The 22,948-nt window shown below is 45.1% G+C and overlaps 1 protein-coding gene across 13 annotated transcripts in view; it reads left to right on the top strand.

The window, feature by feature from the left end:
- raraa (retinoic acid receptor, alpha a) overlaps positions 1-22,948 on the top strand; it is a 756,690-nt gene that overhangs the window by 681,859 nt on the left and 51,883 nt on the right. For all 13 annotated transcript variants that reach the window (XM_072487386.1, XM_072487388.1, XM_072487385.1 and 10 more), the window contains one exon: positions 3,394-3,535. In XM_072487386.1, the coding sequence (XP_072343487.1) occupies positions 3,394-3,535 (142 nt within the window). The remainder of the gene's footprint in view (positions 1-3,393; positions 3,536-22,948) is intronic.

The following is a 22,948-nucleotide window of genomic DNA, read 5'->3' on the forward strand; positions in this document are numbered from 1 at the left end:
GGCAAACACAAAGTACAATTTCAGCTCATTTACTTTGGGGGCTGCCAGCTTCTGTGCATGACCCTTGCGATGAGATGGTGACACTCGCCCAAGCCCAGTGTAATAACGAAGCAGTCTTGGCAGTCACCTCACGTATGAACGTTTCAGAGGCAAGTGGCCACTTTTTACTAAGTTTGGAACCAGATAGGAGCAGGTGAGGGTCGGGTAATCATGCCATGAATTCTGAAAGTTACAATGGCATCAGTGAAAATGCACTGAAAACCTTTGCATCATTACTAGACAATGCCATCACAGGAAGCCTAGATTATTTCATCCCAAGCCACATTGGCTGTTTTAACCGCCTCAATGCCATTTGTCATCCCACTTACCTGTGATCAGACCCAGTGTATGAACAAGTCTATAACAGTTCATTGAAATTGGCCTGGAGTGACTTTATTCCACTAGACCCAGATATTCAGACCAGATAACCTCATACAATTACGGAGCAATATTGTTTTTCACTACTTATTTCCTTGCATCGGTTAAATCCTCAACATCAATGGAGTGAGGAGATCGATTTCAAAGATTCCCACTCCAATTGTTCTTAGACAGGCTCGCCTTGGTTAAGGAAATTTTCCTGCTTTGTTAACCTGAAATTCAGTTGAGGTCAATGTTTTTCTTTGAAATGTCAAAGCTTATGGTTTCAGTGTGAGTGAGACCTGCTTCTGAAACGATCAATATTTGTGCCAAATTCAGTTGGCTCAATTGGAGTTTGACTCGTGGGCCTTTTTTACTTTGCTGTTTCCTCTTGCCAATTTTGCCACTCAAATCTGCTTGTTTGTCGACATTAACTCCTTCTTGGCGCACTACTCCGCAGGGCTAAGTGATCATTCAGTCATTGACTCCAAGAGAGTCATGGAATGGTCACAGTACAGAAGGAGACCACTTTGTACCTGCCCCAGTTCACTGCGAGAGCAATTCCCACTCCCCCAAAGTAAGTCTCTGATAAGGGTGGTGCGATGTAACAGAATGCTATCCCCGATTTTCACCGCTTCACCATAGATGGCTGTGCCATCGCTGTCTGGCCTGTAGACATTCCTCGCCAAACCTCTCCGCCTCTTTACTTATCCTTTAAGCCGCTCCTTAAAACTTACCTCTTGAATTAAGCTTTTGATCATCTTACCTAAAATACCTCCTTATGTAATCCAGTTACAATCTTTGTTTTGATAACAATCCTGTGAAGCACCGTCGGAAGTTTTACAATGTTAAATGCAAGTTGCTGTTATCCATGAAAAATAAGGTGCTTTTATAAACTTCAGTGCTAAGCATGATATTTTTTAATGAGTAGCATAATTCTTCAAACCACACAATGTTTGAACAAGATTGAATAGGAGAGAAAAGAACAGGAGCCAGCACTAAACTTGGAAGGGCAGTGAAGATCTGTTGAGTAAATGTTTCTACAATATTTCAGAGGTATTCAGTTGACTGCTTGCAGCGATAAATTAACGGAGCTTTTTCCAAATGCAAAGGAACAGAGTTGGGTGACATGTCACTCGGGTTGTCTTGGCCCCAGCGTTTTAGGTGTGTGATCTCAATCTTACCCACACTGCCTAATGATGTCTGACATTTCCAATGACAAATCTCAAGCCTTAATCGTGTGAGCTTGATGGTGAATTCCGGTGGCATTCCAGATGAAAGGTGTGATGTTAGATAACTAAAAGTTGTTGTGTTTACAAAGAACATTAAGCTATGTATTTAAAACAAAGCTAGTTTATTTTACACTACTTTAAATGGTCCGCACACTCTACGGGGTAATAGCTAACAAAATAACTATATTGAATCTTATGTTACATTAATCTATTATATCTCCCTAATACAACCAACACTCTAACTCAGCTTCGCACTGTCCAAATCTACAAAATTATGACGGGCATAGACAGAGTGGATAGTCAGAGACCTTTTCCCAGGGTAGAGGGGTCAATTACTAGGGGGCATAGGTTTAAGGTGCGAGGGGCAAGGTTTAGAGGCGATGTACGAGGCAAGTGTTTTACACAGAGGTACCTGGAACTCGCTGCCGGAGGAGGTGGTGGAAGCAGGGACGATAGTGAAGTTTAAGAGGCACCTTGACAAATACATTGATAGGATGGGAGTAGAGGGATACGGACCCAGGAAGTGTAGAAGATTTTAGTTTAGACGGGCAGCTTGGTCGGCGCAGGCTTGGAGGGCCGAAGGTCCTGTTCCTGTGCTGTACTTTTCTTTGTTCTTTGTTCTCCATAAACTTCTCCCAGAATGCTTAGATGCAGGCTTTTATAAGACTACTCAATGATGCCATCTAGTGTTGAGATACATGAACATCATCTTGCTAACCCTTTACTCTCCTTAGATTATACATATCATTGCACAAGGGGTTGTCAGAGTTAATGCTGCCAACTGCCCATCCATGTGCACTGCCAGTAGTAGTCACTCGATAACTATCAGGAGTTAGAGCCCTGATCAATTTTCCTTTCACTTCAGTTGTGTATGTTTAGGAAAATATCCACATGGGTTAGGCAGACATGTAACCTGTTCCTCCATTGTCACTTTTCACCTTGAGGTGAGCAGGAGCTTTCTAAGATGGATTTTCACTGGGTATCTCATCCTGTGGGTAATTGTAAGAGTGAGCTTACAGTCATACAAACGTCATGAAGCAGTTTATGTTTTCATTCCCCTTCTAATAGCTCCTTCATTTTTTCCCCCTTCTCTTGTTGGGGTAAGTTTCCACATACAATGATCACTCCCCAGTACCATACCCAGGTAACCATTCTGTATGTGGAACCCAGAATGGTGAGTGTGGATTTGCTATTTAACCATGGAGAGATTCGCAGCCGAGCCTGACCTTGCCCTAACTTGACATCTACATCCAGCTGCTATACGATAAGAATCACTGCACGACGATTGTGATTGGGAACCATGGCCGATCTTGCCCTCTCCATGCCCAGCTAGCTAAGGCCAATTGGATTGTGCTAATTACTACTCTGGCTGAGATCAGCTAACCGTACAATCCAGAAATTAAAGCTGAGACCATGGGCTGGATTCTCCAGCCACCCAGCTGCGGGTTTCTCGGCAGCGGGAGGCGGTGTGCCATTCGCTGGCGGCGGGATTCTCTTCCCCCCCCCCCCCCCCCCCGTGGTAATTGGTAATTCCCATTTAAGCCACCCTTTGCTGCTTGGAAGCCCGCGGGCGGGGACGCGGTGCCAGTGGGACCAGAGAATCCCGCCACCAGGGAGGGCCGGAGAATTCTAGCCCTTCTGCCACCTTCATTGTGGGAACCATTGAAGGAGTTATTTCTGTATCTGGTTCTGCGATTTTAGATTTGTGTTGCGTTTGTCTGCATTTATGGTCAGTCCCATATTTTTCTCCTATGTTTTTGTGCAGGGCTTTTTCCGAAGAAGTATCCAAAAGAATATGGTGTACACATGCCACAGAGACAAGAACTGCATCATCAACAAAGTCACTCGAAATCGATGCCAGTACTGCCGGCTGCAGAAGTGCTTGGAAGTTGGCATGTCCAAGGAATGTAAGTCTCTGCACTGCCTCTGAATTGATGTGCATCACCCCAGCTTTTCTTAACATTTTGCATTTCATATTCCTGCCATTGGTGCCAAGAAGGTGGAATTCGGAGGAAACCAGCTCGACTTGCAATTGTTAGGAGTTTACCAAGTTTTGAACGTGTGGTGAGGTGTTGTTATTCACACCTTATTGCCAAGTTCTGGAAACTTAACAGTTCTTAGCGAGAATGAATTCCATCATGGCCAGCTTCGCCAAATCAGCATCTTCATTATAACATCACCTTGAAGTAAATACTACGAAACCAGGGTTTCTCCTTGTGACCTTTTGCACCTTTTCCTTTGAGCACCTCACTATTTTCCGTCTCTATCGCCACACAGAGATATACCCCCCACTTCCTGCTCCCTGTCTGCTTCAGCCTCTGCACTGAGTGAATCTCCTCAGCCTCCTGGACAGAGCTAAGCTATAACCTGAGCATTGTATTTGATCCTGACCCTAGTTTCTGACTCTATACCCTCTCCACGCAGACCACCTACTTCCATATCCATAATGTCGCCTGACTCCATTCTTTCCTCAACCCATTTGTTACTGAAAACCATTATCATGCTTTTGCACTCCAGACTCAACTGCTGGATGCTCTCCTGGCCAAGTTCCCACCTCCATAAAGTTCAATACCTTTTGGCCTCATCGTATCCTCTACCAAGCACGACTCACCCTTTACTATCCTTGCTACGTTCTGCTGGCTCCTGGTCCCCCAATACCTCAAATGTAAGGTGCCCCTCCCATTTTTACCCAATCCATTGCCTCCCCACCCCCACACCTTCACATCTGTGTAACCGCCTTACAATTCCCCCAGAATGCTGCATTTTCTGACTCTGGCCTCTTGGCCCCACCACTGGCAGCCAGACAACTGTCCAAACTCCACACTCTGAAATTCCTTACTTAACTCTTCTGCCTTTCCATCTCCTTTTTCTTCTTGAATACCCCCCCAACTTAAAACTCATCCCTTTGAACAAGCTTGTGGTCACTCTTACAAAATCTCTATCGGAATTCTTTATGTATTAATTATGTATTTTTTGCACACCCTAAACCCAGGACCTCTAAACCCAATTATAGTATTGCCATAGATTTATTTGTATAAATTTAGAGTACCCAAATCATCTTTTCAATTAAGGGGCAATTTAGCATGTTCAATCCACCTAACCTGCACATTTTTGGGTTGTGGGGGTGAAACCCACGCAAACACGGGGAGAATGTGCAAACTCCACACGGACAGTGACCCAGAGCCGGGATCGAACCTGGGACCTCAGCGCCGTGAGACTGCAGTGCTACCACTGCGCCACCGTGCTGCCCTATAAATTGCCATAGATAAAGATAATGCTGGCATCTGGAACAAAAACAGAAAATATTGGACTGTCTCGGCAGATTTGACAGCATCTGTGGAGAGAGAACGGAGCTAACGTTTCGAGTCTGGATGACTCTTTGTCGAAGCTGGCATTGCCACCTTGAGATCAACCCACTCCACACAAATGTGAAACCAAATCTGGGGCTTCCTTAAACTGCACGCCTCCATATCACACAGCGTGCTTTACTTACTAATTCCATTCAAGGAGCACCATGGTATTTCTTTTGAGGTGAAGTATCCACTTAGGAATCATTCCAATGAAGATGTTGAAGCTGGCCATGATGGGAATTCATTCTTGCTAAGAAATGTTAAGTTTCCATGGGAACAGAGATGATTAATCCTCAGCAATGAAAGTACACCCATACCAGCCCACAGCTATACATAGAAGCCTCTTACCTCTATTTGTGTAATACTAATTTGTGACAGGTTGCAACATGTTGCTGAAAGAAATCCTAATAGATTTAGGCATTTTGAAGAGCAGCTTCCAGTCAGATTCTTGCTTAACTGAACCGTGACAGAAATTAAATGAGTTCTGCCTAAAGAAGCCTAAAAATGGTCTTACACATATTGAACCTTGCCTGCAAGCATTTTAGCATTTGTCAGAAATGTAAAGAAGCTAAATCGTTAGCTCCATCCATCATGAAGACATTTGAATTTTCGCAGAAGTGGTCAATTTGGGAAGGAGGCTGATTATTTGCTCCCACCTCAATTTCTCCTGTCAAATGCATACCCTTGGTCAATTCCTAGTGTCCTGACTGCGCATTATCTTTCAATCATAATCACCTGAAGCGATTGGATGGTCATTTGTCTCATTGTTGTTGTGGGATGCTGCTGAGCATGAGGTTTGTCCGTTAGATACCAGTGACTGCATTTCAGAAGGAATTTGTTGGTTGTGAACCACTTTGGAACATCTTGAGGGTGTGGAAGACGCTGTATAAATTGAATCTTTACTTTTTTTACTTATTTTTTTAAAATTTAGAGTACCCAATTATTTTGGTTTCCAATTAAGGGGCAATTTAGCATGGCCAAACCCACCTACCCTACACACCTTTTGGGTTATGGGGTTGAGACCCACGCAGACATGGGGAGAATGTGAAAACTCCACACGGACAGTGAACTGGCGCCAGGATCGAACTCGGGTCCTCGGCGTCACGAAGCAGTGGTGCTAACCACTGTGCCACCCGTAAATTGAACCTTTTCTTCCTTTACTCAAAAGTAACCAACTTTGGGAACCCAATGTCAGTGAAGATCCTGAAATTTTTTGTGGAACTTGCATTATGCGCCTGATAACCCTATAACCTACTTTTGGTAAAGTATCACCTGTGAGTCATGAACTGAAGGCAGGTCGTGTTCACCGTCAAGTTCCCAGCCTTGCCGACATGCAGCATGACGTGAGCTCATTCTATCCCTATCGAAACAAACAGTGGTTTTAAAAGAAAACCAATCAAAATTATTTTGAAGTTCCCATTGGAACTGAACTAAGAGCACATTATGACATACTGCTCACGTACAAAATAGCAGGCTTCCATTGCTATTGAGCTCCAGAGGGCCTACCTGGAAAGTTGAACCAGAAAGTCGCGTAAATATGGGAAGACAGTGCACGCAGATCAGAACCAAACAAAGTGCTTTGCACAGTGGACATTTTACTATATTTAAGGTGCTATATAAATGCAAGTTGTTGTTTGAGGAACTGAGCTCAGTGTGAACAGTAGAAATCAGAATTTCACAAAATTGAGAAACCTAAGGCGCAGTGATTAGCACCGGGACTACGGCGCTGAAGACCCAGGTTTGAATCCCGGCCCTGGGTCACTGGCCGTGTGGAGTTTGCACATTCTCCCCGTGTCTGCGTGGGTTTCACACCCACAACCCAAAGATTAGGTGGATTGCCTCTTAACTGGGAAAAAAAAATAATTGGGTACTCTTTAAAAAAAACAACTTTAAATTGAGGAACCTCTCCTCTTGCGCCTTTTAGGTATGGGAACTGTTAGGCCCAATTGGGGGAGGCAGTGGTATTGTTGCTGTATTAATAATCCAGAGACCCAGAGTCATTCGCTGGGAACCCGGGTTTGTATCCCGCCATGGAAGATGGTGAAATTTGAATTCAATGAAAAATTTAATTATCAAATCTGGAATTAAAAGTCTAAAGATGACCATGAAACCAATGTCGATTGTCTTAAAAACCCATCTGGTTCACTAATGTCCTTTAGGGCAGGAAATTAGTCATCCCTAACTGGTCTGCACTAGATGTGACTCCAGATTCACAGCAGTGTGGTTCAGTCTTAAATGTCCTCCGGGACGGGCAATAAATACTGACCGAGCCGGCAACACCCTCAGCCCATGAATGAATAAAAGGAACACTCCCAGTTACTTACTATTAACCCTCCCAATCGCTGCACTATGCACATATTTATTTGCCACTTGCGCCCCCTTATGCTGTTTGCCCTCTGTGATAAACTGTTTCACTTTTCTGTAGAATCGAAGAGTTTGAAATAAAATAGAGAGTGCTAGAAATATTCAATAGCATCTGTCAGCATCTATGGAGAAAGAAGAACAGAAGTAACCTTTCGGGTCAATGACCTTTCATGGTTGCAAAGATTCTTTCTGATTTCCGTTCTTGATCCTAACTTCCTCGTTTTTAACTGGTGTCTTGTGGCACTTGAACCAGTCATCACAGTGAATGCTTTATGTGTAATGACCTTTCATAAACTTGAAAATTTCAATTGGATCCATCTGCCGAAAGAAAATAAGCCAAAATCTTTCAATGTCACAAATGGAATGGGCGTAGCAAGAAAACATTTTCAGCAACAAGGCATTTTTTAATGTCAGAAGAAAGCACTGCACGGCATTGTCTAACGTCTGTGCTTTTAATTACTTGATATTCTGCAAGGGTAATTTTCACAAATGCCTTTTGTCGTAATACCAGGGGTCAATGGAAGAAGAGCTAAAATAAAACTTGGGTCACTTGGACACGGCAAGATATAAAAGTGTGGCTGATTAACTTGATGTGACATTTTGACTCAGTGTCAGGAATAATCAAGGAACCTGTCCAATGAATTCTAGCGCAGCCTGCAAGGTAACCTTGCATTGTAAACGATGTAGTCTTTGTGTGTATGTGTTAGTATACACATGTATGTTTGGATAATAGGATAAAAAGCACAATGTTTTCTTTTGCTACAAATCCAAGAAAATCACATGGTTATAAAATATGGGCGTGCTCACACTTTCCACCTTTTGTTATACTATTATTTGTTTCCGTCTTGTCTACTTTTCTTTACTGCTGTCCTGAAGGCACAGACTCCTGCTGACTTGTTCTCTTAGTAAAAGGTCAGACAGCAAGTGTGACAGACTGTTTGATTGCAGTAGGCATCAGCGTCAATTCCTCCTTCCTCACTCAACATCTCTCCAGGAGGAGTGGGAATCGAGCTTCCTTTTGCCCAACCCTCGTGCAAGGCAGTGCAGTCGATCGTAGCACTCAAATGTATAGAGCAGCTCAGAGCAGGAACTGCACCGCACTGACTTGTATTCTGCCAGGTTTGCGTTTAGGATCTGAGTTGCAACATTACCTCTATTTTTAAGACGTGGGATTGGTTTTCGGCTTTACGTTGTGCAAACCGCATACCTTCTCAGTCTGGGTCTTAATTATTTTGCAAAGTGTTGATGACTGAATAATCTGGCATGAAGTTACATTTATTTTTAACACAGCTTAAATAAAAAAACAGGATTGAGCTCCTTTGTTATCTCCGGGTGTTTTTTACGCTGGCCTAAATGATCTTGGGTCAGGTGATGGGAGTGCTCCTGTTGAACTCGACACCCGTGAACCAAGAACGGGACCTGTTACTCGTCTCCATCCAGTAACTGTTAGGATGTATTTATATGGAGAACCAGATTGGGTTCCTCTATGATAACTGTAATGATTGAATACTCTGCTGACACTGGGCTTGTACATGAAGAGGTACATCTGGGCAGATACTAGGGAGACTGCTGATGCCCTGAAGCCATATCCATGTTTAATTCCGAAATAGATAAATTGGCAAGAAATAATGATGCCATGTGAGATTAAAATTTTTATTACGGAAGTATATTGACCATCTGGTGGCTATATTTTCTGGTGCAGTACATGCTTAAGTGGGAAACATGGTGCAGATTTATTTTAATACAACCATTTTCTAAATAAGTGAGGTCTGAAGAGACACTTTATGACTTGATACGATGGACTGTCTGTAATTAATTGAGAAGGGGAGAAAGGTTTCTTTCTCAAGGATCGATGCTATCAGAAAACAAACATATTTCTGTTTCACTGGCTTCCGCTTAGCTTCAAGCAGGTCAGAGCGCACTTCGATGTCAAGCAAGATGGGTTTTTAGAAGGCTGCGTTTGGTGGCAGCAACCCACATCACCAAGTATTGAGGCACTGCAGCGAACAAACACAAAACTGTAACTCTGTCATCTGGATTCCCCCAACACAGCTGCAAGAATTGAGCTTTGAAAAACAATTCCATCTATCGCATAGTGAGGCAATCACATAATCCTCTCTTGTAACAGACTGACATAATCACCCTGAGAACTGAATATCCCCTAAATTGTGCAGATTATGCATATGTGAATAATATGTATGGTCAGCGGCGAACGAGCGACACCAGTCGTTCATTCGCCTCGCACTTGTTCACAGACCCCCTGTGAGCGTTTGCATGGCACATCATCCAACCATTTAAAAAGCACAGCTATACAGCAGCCAGGACCTGTGTAAACAGCGCAAGCAACTATGTACGTACTCAGCCAATTAGATTGGCGAATTGTTGATGTGCAGGGCAGAGTCGAAACCAGAAATTGTGGTTAGAATATTTAATTTTGTATTAAATTATTTCCAGGAAGCAAACTAAAGAGAAAGAAAGAAAGGGTGATGAGGAAGATGAAAAAGTTATTTTGTAAAAAGTCCAACAATGATTAAAATCTGAAGGAATGAGACACCACACTTTTTAAAATTAATTTTGAGTGGTAGTAATGTTGTTAATGATAGTTATTCAGACTTACCATGACAGTACATGTTTGTATATTTTGCTGTGGGAAAGCCCAAACCGTTTTTACGGAGTTTTCCGTGGATTTATATCGGGCAAGTACAGTAATTTCACCATTACAGTAATAACACCATTCCATGTCTTTAAATGTTTTTAAAAATGTTTTTATTCAGGTTTTTCTTTTTATACAAAATAAAGATGAAAGTGAACATACACAGAAACTATATAGATTGGTTACAGTTCACTTTTTTTGCAAGTGGCCAGCTTTGACTTGGCTTCCTCACCCCAACTCCCCCGATTTTCCAAGACCCCCCTCCCCAACTTGCTATCTGGTGTGTTGTTTTTATTTCTTGATTCATCAAACCTGAACCTATTAGGGTAGTGTAATTCCTGTTCATAAGCATTTTTGGTCTGGAGGGGGTGTCCCCTCTTTCTCCCCCCCCCCCCCCCCACCCTGTGTGGGGTACAGTTGGGCTCTGTGTCTCTTTGTTCCCTCCTTCTCCCCGCTGCCCTTCCCCCTCCCCCTCTTTACGTTTGTGCGTGTGGTTCTTCTGTGGATCCCTCCCCTCCCCCTGGCTTATTACCTGCTGGCTACAAACAGGACTTGGAACAGTTTGGTGAATGGCCTCCACATCTTGTGGAAGCCCTCTTCCGACGCCCGGATGGTGAATTTGATTTTTTTCCCTTTTGAGAAATTCCGACAGGTCGGACAACCAGTCCGCAGCTTTGGGTCGCGCTGCCGATAGCTATCCCAGCAGGATTCTTCGGCAGGCGATTAGGGAGGCAAAGGCTAGGGCGCTGGCCCTCCTCCCCATAGAGTGTTCTGGCTGTTCTGATAACCTGAAGACTGCCACTTTTGAGCATGATTCCACCCTCATCGCCTTGAAAAAGGCTGTTTAGAACCCGACAAGTCTGGGCATGCCTAGAACATGTGGGTGTGGTTGGTCGGGCCTTCCTGGCACTGTTCACATTTGTCCTCCACCTCCAGAAAGAACCTACTCATTCGGGTTATGGTTAGGGTGCGCTCTGTGTACCACTTTCAGCTGCATTAGGCTGAGTCTTGCGCAAGTGGAGGTGAAGTTGATCCCGTGCAGTGCTTCGCTCCAGAGTCTCCACCCAATTTCAAGCCCTAGGCCTTCCACCCATTTTCCTCTTGTCTCGTCCAGTGCCTTTCCCAGTAGTTGCCCATACAGGTCCCCGCATCCAGTAGGTCCTCTAATAGCAATTGCTTCGGCGCCCATGGGTATGTCTTTGTTTCCCTACGTAGGAAGTTCTTAATTTGCATGTATCCATGTCTTTAAATATTGAGGCTCTTAGCCATGTACTGATGGAGTGCCGTTTCGGGAGGAGCAGTACAGCTCATGCAGCAAGTTTGGTTTGTGCATTTAACTGCACATGCGTGATCATTGGAAGTTGTTGTCTGATTTGCATGTTAATAATAGTAAGCACTATTGGCCTCACTATTATTTCTGCTGCAAAATCAGATCAAAGATATGATTGAACTAAAGTTTATCCTTCGTTCTCCATGAAATACTGTTTCCCGGGCTGTCCATGGTTCTGTTTCTGTGGATCCTGGAGCCTCCTATTACAATACTGGACCAGATCCCAACAGTAGCTGGGATCCAGGACAGAAACCCCAATATTTTATTTCAATTTTGTAAGACTGTGAGGAAAGGATACCCCGCTCCAGGAGTGATTCTATACAAAATGGTATATTAAAATGATGCTATCGTGCCCGCCTCTACCAGCTCTGCTGGCAAAGCGTTCCAGGCACCCACCACCCTCTGCGTAAAAAACTTTCCACGCACATCTCCCTTAAACTTTCCCCCTCTCACCTTGAAATTGTGACCCCTTGTAATTGACACCCCCACTCTTGGAAAAAGTTTGTTGCTATCCACCCTGTCCATACCTCTCATAATTTTGTAGACCTCAATCAGGTCCCCCTCCCTTGAAAGCTTAATTCAGCCTCCGAAGGAACACACTCCCATCAGTATCGATTCATGTTGGCAACAGATTTATTTTGTTCTGTTGCCCTTAGTTGAATGGGAAGTGCAAGATGTTGGATTTAGCAACTATAACGTCCATTTCTATGCATGTTTATATATGGTAATAAGGTACCAACAGCAACAGCAAGTGGACGGGGGACGTTAGATTGTTTCAGGAGTTACAGCACAGCCATCACAGGATCCAGGCTCAGACTCCACTCTCATAAGTGGCAGTGCAATGATGTGTTGCCTAACTAAAAGAGCAAGTAAATTTGGAGTCTGGCTTTTTACCCAGAAGATGTTCTTTTAAAACCGGGTCAGGTGGTGTACCTCAGTTTGTCTCTGCTGGCTGGCAGGTCTACCCAAAATTAACGTGGTGACCATAGGCACATCACAAAAAAGTGCCTTCAATTCATCAGCAATTGGCACTAACTCTTGTTCAGAGAGGCCAGTGAAAACAGACTTGAGGGAAAAATGGGGGAATGTTGCTTTTAACCTCAATTATCCTTTCCCTAAAACCATCAAATGTAGACTGTTTAGCGAGTAACAAAAATAGAAAATATCAGACTGTACACCAGGAAATGCTTTCCTGTGGTTAGTAGTGCTGCAACAAATTGTTGGATCAGAGTAGAGGGAGCTTAATTCTAACCAGGAACAGGAGTTCACAGAATTAGAAACAATTTAACACCAATATGTTTCAACTTGATGAAAATAAAGTTATATGATAAAACATAGGGGCGGGATTCTCCGTTGTCCCACGGCAATATCGTAATCGGCGATCGAGCGGAGAATCCCTTCCGACGGCCAAATCGGGGGGGGGGGGGGGGAGCGCCGGTTTGTCACCGGTTTTCGAGTCTCCACCCCCTCCAAACTGGCGTTATCATGTCACGCGGCGCACGCTTTTGCAATGGCGTTGGCGCGTCATCGGCAGAAACTCCCGACGATGCTCCGCCCCGGATGGGCTGAGTTCCCAACTGCACGGTTGATGTGTGGTCTGAGCGGTCAGGAACCCGACGTGGTGGCTGCGGACTGTGTCCAGCGCTACCACAGTCGGCCGGGATCTGTGCCGCTGGCCAGGGGGGCTTCCAGGAGAGCTGGTGGGGGGTGGCCAGGGGATGGCATGTGGGGTCGCATTTGCCGGGTCGGGTCCGTGCACGGTCGGCGCCATTTTGTACGGCGCGACCGCTGCAGGTCGTCGCCGTGCGCATGTGCGGCCATGGACCTGGTATTCTCCGGCCGTTTTCAGTGCGGGAGCCGGGAGTTTCGCCCGGTGCCGCTGCTAGTCCCTCACCAGTGGTGAGGGTTCGGCGCCAATTGTGGCATCGTAAAACACCTGGGAATTCTCCGTTTCAGCCGGCACTTAGCCTCTGAAACGGAGAATCCAACCCTGGACTTATTGAGAAAATCTTGTCCATTTTGTGAACCTGTTCTGAATATTCTTCTTTACCATTGATTACTCTGAACCCTACATGACTCACCCTGTATAATTGACTATTGCCAACGTACTTCTAACACATCTGGGAGTGTCCGACAGCAGGAGATGTTTTCTGCAAGTGCCAAAGCAAATAACCATTGCTGACTTACTCAAATTTTCAACCCAAAACACAGACAGTTGTTGGGTGCGGTAGGCATGACTAAGCAGGCTTGCGTCTGCTGCTGGTAGGGCGGAAGGAGGATGGGAAAATCGACTCATTTGAGGTGACTTCAGCAATGAATGTCGGCCATTTTGGTGAATGGGCTGAAGTGAGCTTGAGGATACGAGTAAAGCGTAGCTGCATTTAGCAGGGAGTTCTCACCTAAGGTCAGCTGGTTCACTGTGACATGGAGAATTAATGTTGGGGTTTGAACGCACAAGTCTGGTTGACATTGTAATGTAGAGGGAGCTTTATTCTGTATCTCACCATCCTGCATCTCACCAGGAAGTGGTTAATGCTTGGCCAATTTGTCTTCCATTCCCCAGCACTAACATTACTCAACTTGATAAGCACAAATTGCACACGTAAAAAGTAGTTATTCTGAGAAAATCACCTTCCGAATGTACCCTTTCAACACGGAGTACTGTATATACCCTTTTATACAGCATTGTAGCATTGTGGATAGCACACAATTGCTTCACAGCTCCAGGGACCCAGGTTCGATTTTGGCTTGGGTCACTGTCTGTGTGGACTCTGCACATCCTCCCCATGTGTGCGTGGGTTTCCTCCGGGTGCTCCGGTTTCCTCCCACAGTCCAAAGATGTGCAGGTTAGGTGGATTGGCCATGATAAATTGCCCTTAGTGTCCAAAATTGCCCTTAGTGTTGGGTGGGGTTACTTGGTTATGGGGATAGGGTGGAGGTGTTGACCTTGGGTAGAGTGCTCTTTCCAAGAGCCGGTGCAGACTCGATGGGCCGAATGGCCTCCTTCTGCACTGTAACTTCTATGATAATCTATGAACACTGAGTACTGTGAATCCTCCTTGTTAATACCTGCAGCAATGATCATTAACAAGGATGGGACTTTAGGATTAGGATAAATAAGTGGAATATTCAGCTTGAAACGTCTGCTCAAGGTTCTTAAAACAGATCACTGGTGCAGGACGAGATTTAGGTCTACATTTCTGCATTGGGTGGGCAAGAAATGCGATCAGAAAAATGTGAAAATAAGGGCTCAGCAGGTAAAACCATTTAATGTAATTGGCCGGTTCATTTAACAGAACTCATGTGATTGGGCCCATATACGTTACTTGAAATTGTTATACTGAGAATTAACGGTGCACTTTTGGCCAGTTATAGGGATATGTATTCTCAGGGAGCCAGCATGTATGACTTTTTTAAAAATCAGAAAGCCTGACGGGAAGGCCGGATCAGGATAGCTCCAATCAGGTTGTGGTTAATCGAAGCTGAAGAATGTTCCTCGGGATAGGGAGCAAAGAAAGTTAAAATTGCAGCCAGAAATAAATTATTTGAGTGACGAGGTAAAAAAATGTTAGCAGTAAAAGCTTTTTAAGTTTTTGGTGGAGGTGGGCACATAGCCCAGCCACAGTGATTGGCATACGATTGAGAACACATATAATCTGTACAGTTTATTTTCATCATTCTGCTGCTGCAATAATGTAACTGATTGTTCACATTTCGATATCATCTACAAGAGCAGGTCGTCATGTCATGATATAGCAATGAATTTTTAAAAAAAAATTACATTTAGAGTACCCAATTCATTTTTTTCTCAATTAAGGGGCAATTTAGCGTGTCCAATCCACCGACCTTGCACATCTTTGGGTTATGGGGGCGAAACCCACGCAAACACGGGGAGAATGTGCAAACTCCACACGGACAGTCACCCAGAGCCGGGATCGAACCTGGGACCTCGGCGCCGTGAGACTGCAGTGCTACCACTGCGCCACCGTGCTGCCCGTATAGCAATGAATTATTAAAATTCATGTCGTTTCCCCAAACAAAATATTTTGCCCTCTTTTTAAAACTAAAGGATTTAAGGATATATTTTATGTATTTTCCATTTTTGACATACAGCTTCACATGCTTGAAGCACATACTGGGAATTTGGGTGCAAAGGTCAGCACTCCCTGTGAGATTTTCCGTTCATTAATTTTAACAGACAGAAAATCCTGCTAGGCATGTTGACCTCTGCCTCGGAATTCCCAATGTGCACCCTCAGTATGCGAATCTCTGTTCCGGCAGCAAAAATTCATAAGGTTTACCCTAAAGAATCTTCGCTGTGAATAGTGCATGTGCAGTAAGGGCATTTATCAAGGTTCCATACAATAAACTAGAATGGGAATGTGGGCCTATTACCTCTAATAACAATCTTCAACAATATGTGTCAAACTCTACTTTTATTGGATGCCAAAATGATGCCGCTTTCTTTTAAAGATCACTTTCAGGTCCTGCGCCTTGTTCTAATATTGCCATTAAAATTTTAAAAAGAAATACGCTGCAAAGAGCGAGTCTGTAGGGAGAATTACATTATTCATCATGAAAGAATGATCACCCACTCTCATGACCCTTGTATTATAAGATGGCAGTGCTTTTTAGGTAATTAGGGACCGTGTCCACTTTTGCTGGAACCATTTATCACAAATATTGCATCCTCGCGTGGTTGAAGTAATAAACTTTCAGGCATTGATCATAGTTAAGTAGCTTTGTTAATTGCTTAAAATATTTTCACTGCAGCTACACCACGGTTGGCTTTGTTTGTTTTTGGAAAATGCATTTTTAAAAACTGCATTTTTGTTAGCATATTGGAAAAACAAAGCAAATTAAGCATGTTACTTTTTTTTTTAAATGTAACGATTCATCCAAAGATATCCTTTTTATAAATCACTTTCAGATGGAAGTTACATGCGAGTCATTAAACTTTAATCTATTAGGTAAGCCACTTTACTCAGCCCCAATAAAAACTTGCTCAGAATTATCCTCATCCTTAAGGACAGTTTTGGCTATTCTGCCATCCAGTTGTGGTGTGACTTTAATCTGTGGTGGTGGACTTTGTTTCGCCATTGCCCTGGTCACTACACATGTTGGAATAATATCTGGAAACTGTTCCTGGAACTGTTCTAGCTCCTTATCTACCCTCGGACTCTCTCTAATCATGGGTGAGGCTACAACCTTCACTCCTGCCAAATCATTCTCCAAAAGTATATCCCGTCCATTGGCAACTCCCACAACTACTGGAACCGATAAATCACACTCCAATTGTAGTTATACAATGTAACTGGGATATAATCTCCACTTATCCCATTACTAACATCTTGGGTGGGATTCTCCGACACCCTTGCCGGGTCGGAGAATCGCCGGGGGGGCGGCATGAATCCCGCCCCGACACCGGCTGCCGAATTCTCCGGCGCCAGGGTTTTGGCGGGGGCGGGAATCGCGCCTGTCGGCGGCCGCTAGCGGCGGCCCCCCCGGCGATTCTCCGGCCCGCGATGGGCTGAGCGGCCGCCCGTTTTCGGCCGGTCTCGCCTGCGTAAATCAAACCAGGTCCGTACCGGAGAGACCTGGCTCTGCAGGCGGCCTGCAGAGTCCTCGGGGGGGACGGATCTGGCCCCTGGGGGTGCCCCCACGGTGGCCTGGCCCGCGATTGGGGCCCACCGATTCACGGGCGGGCCTGTGTCGTGGGGGCACTCTTTCCCTCCGTGCCGGCTGCTGTCAACCTCCGCCATGGCCGACGTGGAGAAGAACCTGCCTGCGCATGCGCTGGGATGACGCCAGCACACGCTGGCGCGTCCGTGCATGCGCCAACTCGCGCCGGCCGGCGGAGGCCCTTCGCAGCCGGTTGGCGTGGCGCCAACCTCGCCAGCACCGGTCTAGCCCCTGAAGACGCGGAGGATTCTGCACCTTCCAGCCAGCCCGCCGCCGGAGTGGTTCACGCGACTCCTCGGCGCCGTTAGGCCCCCCCCCCCCCCCCCCGGCTGGGTAGGGGAGAATCCCGCCCCTTAGCTTTCATTGAACTCTCTGGAGAGAGAAACAAATCCTTCTCCAGTAAGAGAGTTTTCTTGGCACCTGTGGCCCTTAAAGTAGTTATGGGTTTGGCTACATCATTTGATGAAAATGGGGTGACCTTCTTAGACAAAAACCCTGCATATCTTTCATCTACCTCATTCACCACACCTGCTCCCACAGCAGTGTTTACCTCGGGTTCCTAAGTGCTGTTGGAGCTACAGGCTGCCCTGTAGTATTCTCCACTTTTCGTTCCCTTTTCAGAATCCTCCTTATGAACCCCAACAAGTCCCATGGGCTTTCTTCCAACATGATGAACGAATGTGTCCCACTTCATTCCAATGTTAACACTTGGGCCTTCAAGTCTCACCTCAACCCTCAGTAACTTCCCTCCTGGTCTGAGAAGGAGATCGCGTAGCATTCCCAGATATCCATTCCTTACCTTGGCTACCTGCCTTCCTTTCGCTCTCCCACTTCCTCGCCTTTTCAAAATTATGGGGTTGACGAACAAAGCGTTAAATTTATGGACCAGCTCATAGTCACCAGCCATTATTACTAATTGTCTAGCAGTCATAACTGTTTGGTCTTCAAAATTGATTCTTATCGCAAAAAGGGTGAATTCTTAAATTCTTCCAAGAAAATGATTTCTCTCTGAGCCTCATAGGTAGTTTCAACTCACAATGCTCGTACTCACCTATTAAAATTGTTCTGCTTAACCCATTCAAATTCAACATAAATCTGTCCTGGCTGTTCCCTTAAATTCCAAAGCTCTTGCCTATATGCCTCTGGAACTAATTCATATACACCTAGAATGGTCTTTTTTAATTTTTCGTAACCCTTAGACAGCCTCTCTGACAAGGAAGCATAAACTTCCTGTGCCAGCCCTGTCAGTTGAATTTGCATGGGCAATGCTCACTTTTCCTTCGGCCACTTTATCTGAGTTGCTATTTTTTCAAATGCCATGAAGAATGCCTCTTTGCCCATTTCCTCAAAGTTTGGTAGGGTCTATGCATACTTAAAATTATTTGGACTGGAAAAGATCACACCTCCCCCTTGACTTTCTAAGTTGATAGAATTCCTGCAGTGCAGAAGGATTCCATTCGGACCATTGAGTCTGCACTAACCCTCAAAGAGCACCCTACGGAGGCCCATACCCCTGCCCTATCCCCGTAACCCCATTATCCCACCTAACCCGCACATCTTTGGACTGTGGGAAGAAATCACAGAACCCAGAGGAAACCCATGCAGATACGGGGATAATGTGCAAACTCCACACTGATAGTCACCCACGGCCAGAATTGAACATGGGTCCCAGGTGCTGTGCGGCAGCAGCGCTAACCGCTGTGCCACCAATATTCTCTCTCTTCCCCCTTATCATTTCTTCCCTTGCTAATCTTTCCATTTCCATATCAAGTTTCATAATTTCAATTTGAAAAGCTTTCTTCATCTTTTTCTCGTAACGCTATTTTTAAAAATTCCCTTTTGAAGCTACACTACCTGAACTACTTGCTCATGGGCTCTTCCGTGTTTATAACAAACCCAGCCACTCAACTAATACATCATATATCTCTGCCATCTTAGTTTTAACCGTCACCTCTACTTTTCATTCACTTGCTAATTCAGTTAACTTGTCTTTTCAAAGCCACTGTAAATAAACCAAAGGCAAGTCTTCCACCTGAAGAAAGATCCTAGTAGCTTCCAGAGCCACCCTATTATCCTATTACAAACCTGGTGCCTCTTCAATATATACTGTACCCCAAATCATTGCTGTCTACCTTTCCAACAATCCTGGAACCGAGCCCCCAAACTATGTCACGGTACCCTGGGCGAGTGCGTGGTGAATTCCAGCCCCCACTCGATCTGGAGTCGCAATACAGGTGAAATTAGATTTTATTTAAAACGACCGAGGTCCTTTGTTGAGCCCAATAAAGTGCAGTCACCGGGCTTGTAACTCCAATACAAGTAACCTTTTCTTATGTACAGTATTATAATTAAACGGACAGAAAATGTAGATGGTTATCTATTACTCCTTTCCCAACAACCCCCCTTCCTAACTACTGTATATATACACACGCGCACAGACAAACAACACAGAGGGGAAAGGTTGATGGAAAGAACATATTCAGTAAAATAAAAGGATAAAGATATATGATGCACCTGGTTGACTCTATAGTTAGTGTCTTTCTGAAGTCCAGCTTTCATTTTGGTACTTGTTCCTTCTGAGCTTGAGATAGTTTTCCCTGGCAAGGTTTTCTACCTTCTTTGCAGTCTCCTCATCATTTCAGGTTTACCACAAAGGATGTGCTGGGCCCTCATTGCTTTCAGAACAGTAAAACAGGGTGGAATCCCCCCCTCCCCCACGCCGGGTGGGAGAATCGCCGAGGTGCCGCGCGAGTCCCACCCACCCCCAAACTAGCGCAGCGAGAATCACGCCTGGCCGCCCGGAGAATCGCCGTTTGCAAATGGCGAGCGGCTCTGGCCAGGATGGGCCGAGCGGCCACCCCAACACGACAGGTTCCCGATGGCGCCGTCCACACCTGGTCGCTGCCGGCGGGAACTGAGCGGGAACGCTGTGTGGTGGGGGGGGGGGGGGTTCCTGCACCGGGGGGGGGCCTCCGATGGTGTCTGGCCCGCGATCGGTGCCCACCGATCGGCGGGCCGGCCTCTCTAAAGGAGGACCTCCTGTCCTCCGCCGCCCCACAAGATCCATCCGCCATCTTCTTACGGGACGGCCTCGGAGTGGACGGCAACTGCGCATGCTCGGGTGACGTCATTTACGCAACGCCGGCCACGTCACTGATGCGGCGCCGCTTTTTACGCAGGGGGCGGGAGAATAGGGAGCTGGAGCGGGCTCGGACGCCGGAGTGAAACACTCCGGTTTTCACTCCGGCGTTGGGACTTTGTCTCCATTTCGGAGAATCGCGTCCACAGTCTTTCACTTCAGCAAGCAGGAGAGAGAGAGAGTTAGTTCCTTTCACTTCCAAGGTCTAAACGCTTCTTCCCAGTTCTTTCAGAAAGCATCATGAAAGAACCAATCACTGACTATTGTCAACGCAGAACACTGTCCCTGGCCACCGATTGCCATCAGACCAATCTATCTGACTCCCTCCAAACCTGGTTCCTAAGATCCAATCGATGCCGAGGAGTCTGGCTTCTCCCCTTAGAAAACAAAACCAGGGAACACAGTGTCCTAACAAGCAGACTGCTTCAACTTTTGAGTCTACTGCTTAAAGGCGCATTCCGATTATGGGTTCACAGACCAAAATAATAAAAGAAATGGGAACAAAGGAAATAAACATCAAGGACTCTGCGGAGAAAATACTTGCTTGTGAATGAAATGACGTTTAATTCTAGCCTGGGCAGCAGACTGTCCAGATGTTGCAAGACCATAAAAAGAGAGTGGCTCTGTTTGTTTTGGACGAGAGCTTTAAACTTTGTTTGCAGACAGAAAAGAAAATTGTTTAACAAATTAGCTATCCGTTTGTGCGGCAGTAATAGCTAAATACCTCATCGTTTGAACGGCTCGTTTCAGTTTCGCTGAGTAAATGTTAATTGAGGCAACATTCTTGTCTGAACTAGCACTGCAGGTAAATCACTGTCTCCTTTTGTATGAATGTTTGCATTTTACCTTCTTCAGCTGGCTTCTCTTGTAAGGTGATCTCAAGCTGAAAGCAGAATCCATGAAATCCTGGCACGATTATTTAACCACTAGCGCGCTAACGTTTTCTAGACAAATAGAGTACAACAGTGTAAGCTCAGTAGAATCCTGGATGTTCACATGGTGCCACGAATCACAGGAGCAAATTGTGTTATTTTTAAAGTCACCTCAGCGCTTGAAATTGTGCTGCAGCCTGTTGACGCTTTTTTGGGCATCAACTATATATCATATTTCAAAAGTCAAGCAATGATTTTTTTTAAATTACTTTATGGTGTACATTTGTTTTATCATTTTCCCTCTTAAGTAAAGATCGATTTCACCTTTGGGAAGGACTGGGGGTACTGAGGCGTGTACACCAAGCAGAGAAGCCACACTGGATAAATTAATCTACATGAGCTCTGGAGAAATTCCATTCTCCCAAGTTACCCCCTCTGAGTTTTCTCCCCTTCTCTTCTGGGGGCAGTGACTCATGCCTAGTTTGTTTACACAGGCACAAACTGCCCCCTGGCTCTTCACTCAAATAGCCATTTTTTAACCTGTAAGCCTAGAAAAAGAACAGCAGGTCACAAGTCAACCATAAAGAACGTCAAGTTTCAGCCCAATTCTGTCCCACTCAAGATACACATGCATCTGCCTGCACAGATTTTTCCATTAGGGATCAGTAACAGAGATCAGAAGAGAAAATCCCCATTTGTTCCCCCTCTCCAAACCCAGCGGATCTGTCACCAATTGTAGCTTCACTGTCGATGCCCAGCTGAGACAAGCTAACGTAATTGCAGCTGAGGAGTTAACCTGGGACCTTCTGATCTGCATAACTCTGTCGGACATTCACCAACTTGTATTAATGGTTTATCGATACTTAATGTGCTACTTTCCTCCAACCAAAGACGTTCAGATCCAATCATTTCAAGTTCTGAGCTGTCAATGCATGTGGTTTACTCACAGGCCCTGCAATTTGCAGAGGTTCATGTAGGAAATTTGAATTTAACTTCCTTTAAGATTTAAATTTCCCACAAGATCCGTGCGCCTAAAAAGTATTTTGCAAATTGCAGGACTTTTGAATATCGACCACTAATAGTCAGAGGTAACTGTAGGAGGAAAGTAAGTAGAGACTAGCCAATCAGCTAGTGAACTAAACATCAGACACCGACTGCAGTGCATTCTACATTATTTAGTTACAAAGATTCGTGAACACCGCCCAGTCCATCACTCGAACCCTCCTCCCATCCATTGAATCTATCGACACCTCTCGCTGCCTTAAGAAAGCGGGCAGCGTAATCAAATACCCCTTCCACCCGGCTTACTCACTTTTCAACTTCTTCCATCGGGCATGATATACAAAAGTCTGAGAACACGCACAAACAGATTCAAAAACAGCTTCTTCCCCGCTGTTACCAGACTCCTAAACGACCCTCTTGTGGACTGATCTGATTAATACTACACCTCTGTGTGCTTCACCCGATGCCGATGTCTATGTATTTACATTGTTGGGCTGCACGGTGCAGCAGTGGGTTAGCACTGCGGCCTCACGGCGCCGAGGTCCCAGGTTTGATCCCGGCTCTGGGTCACTGTCCGTGTGGAGTTTGCACATTCTCCCCGTGTTTGCGTGGGTTTCGCCCCCACAACCCAAAAGATGTGCAGGGTAGGTGGATTGGGCACACTAAATTGCCCCTTAATTGGAAAAAATAAATGAATTGACTACTCCAAATTTATTTATTTTTTCTAAAAAATGTATTTAGATTGTGGACTTCGTGTTGCCCTATTACGTATTTTATTTTCATGTACTAAATGATCTGTTTGAGCTGCACTCAGAAAAATACTTTTCACTATACCTCGGTACACGTGACAATAAATAAATCCAACCCAATCCAATGCAGTGTTGACAAACTGGATAAATTAAGCTGAAAGAGAAAGCAATCAAATGGC

Source organism: Scyliorhinus torazame, chromosome 21 (genome assembly GCF_047496885.1).
Source record: "Scyliorhinus torazame isolate Kashiwa2021f chromosome 21, sScyTor2.1, whole genome shotgun sequence".
NCBI lineage: Eukaryota > Metazoa > Chordata > Chondrichthyes > Carcharhiniformes > Scyliorhinidae > Scyliorhinus > Scyliorhinus torazame.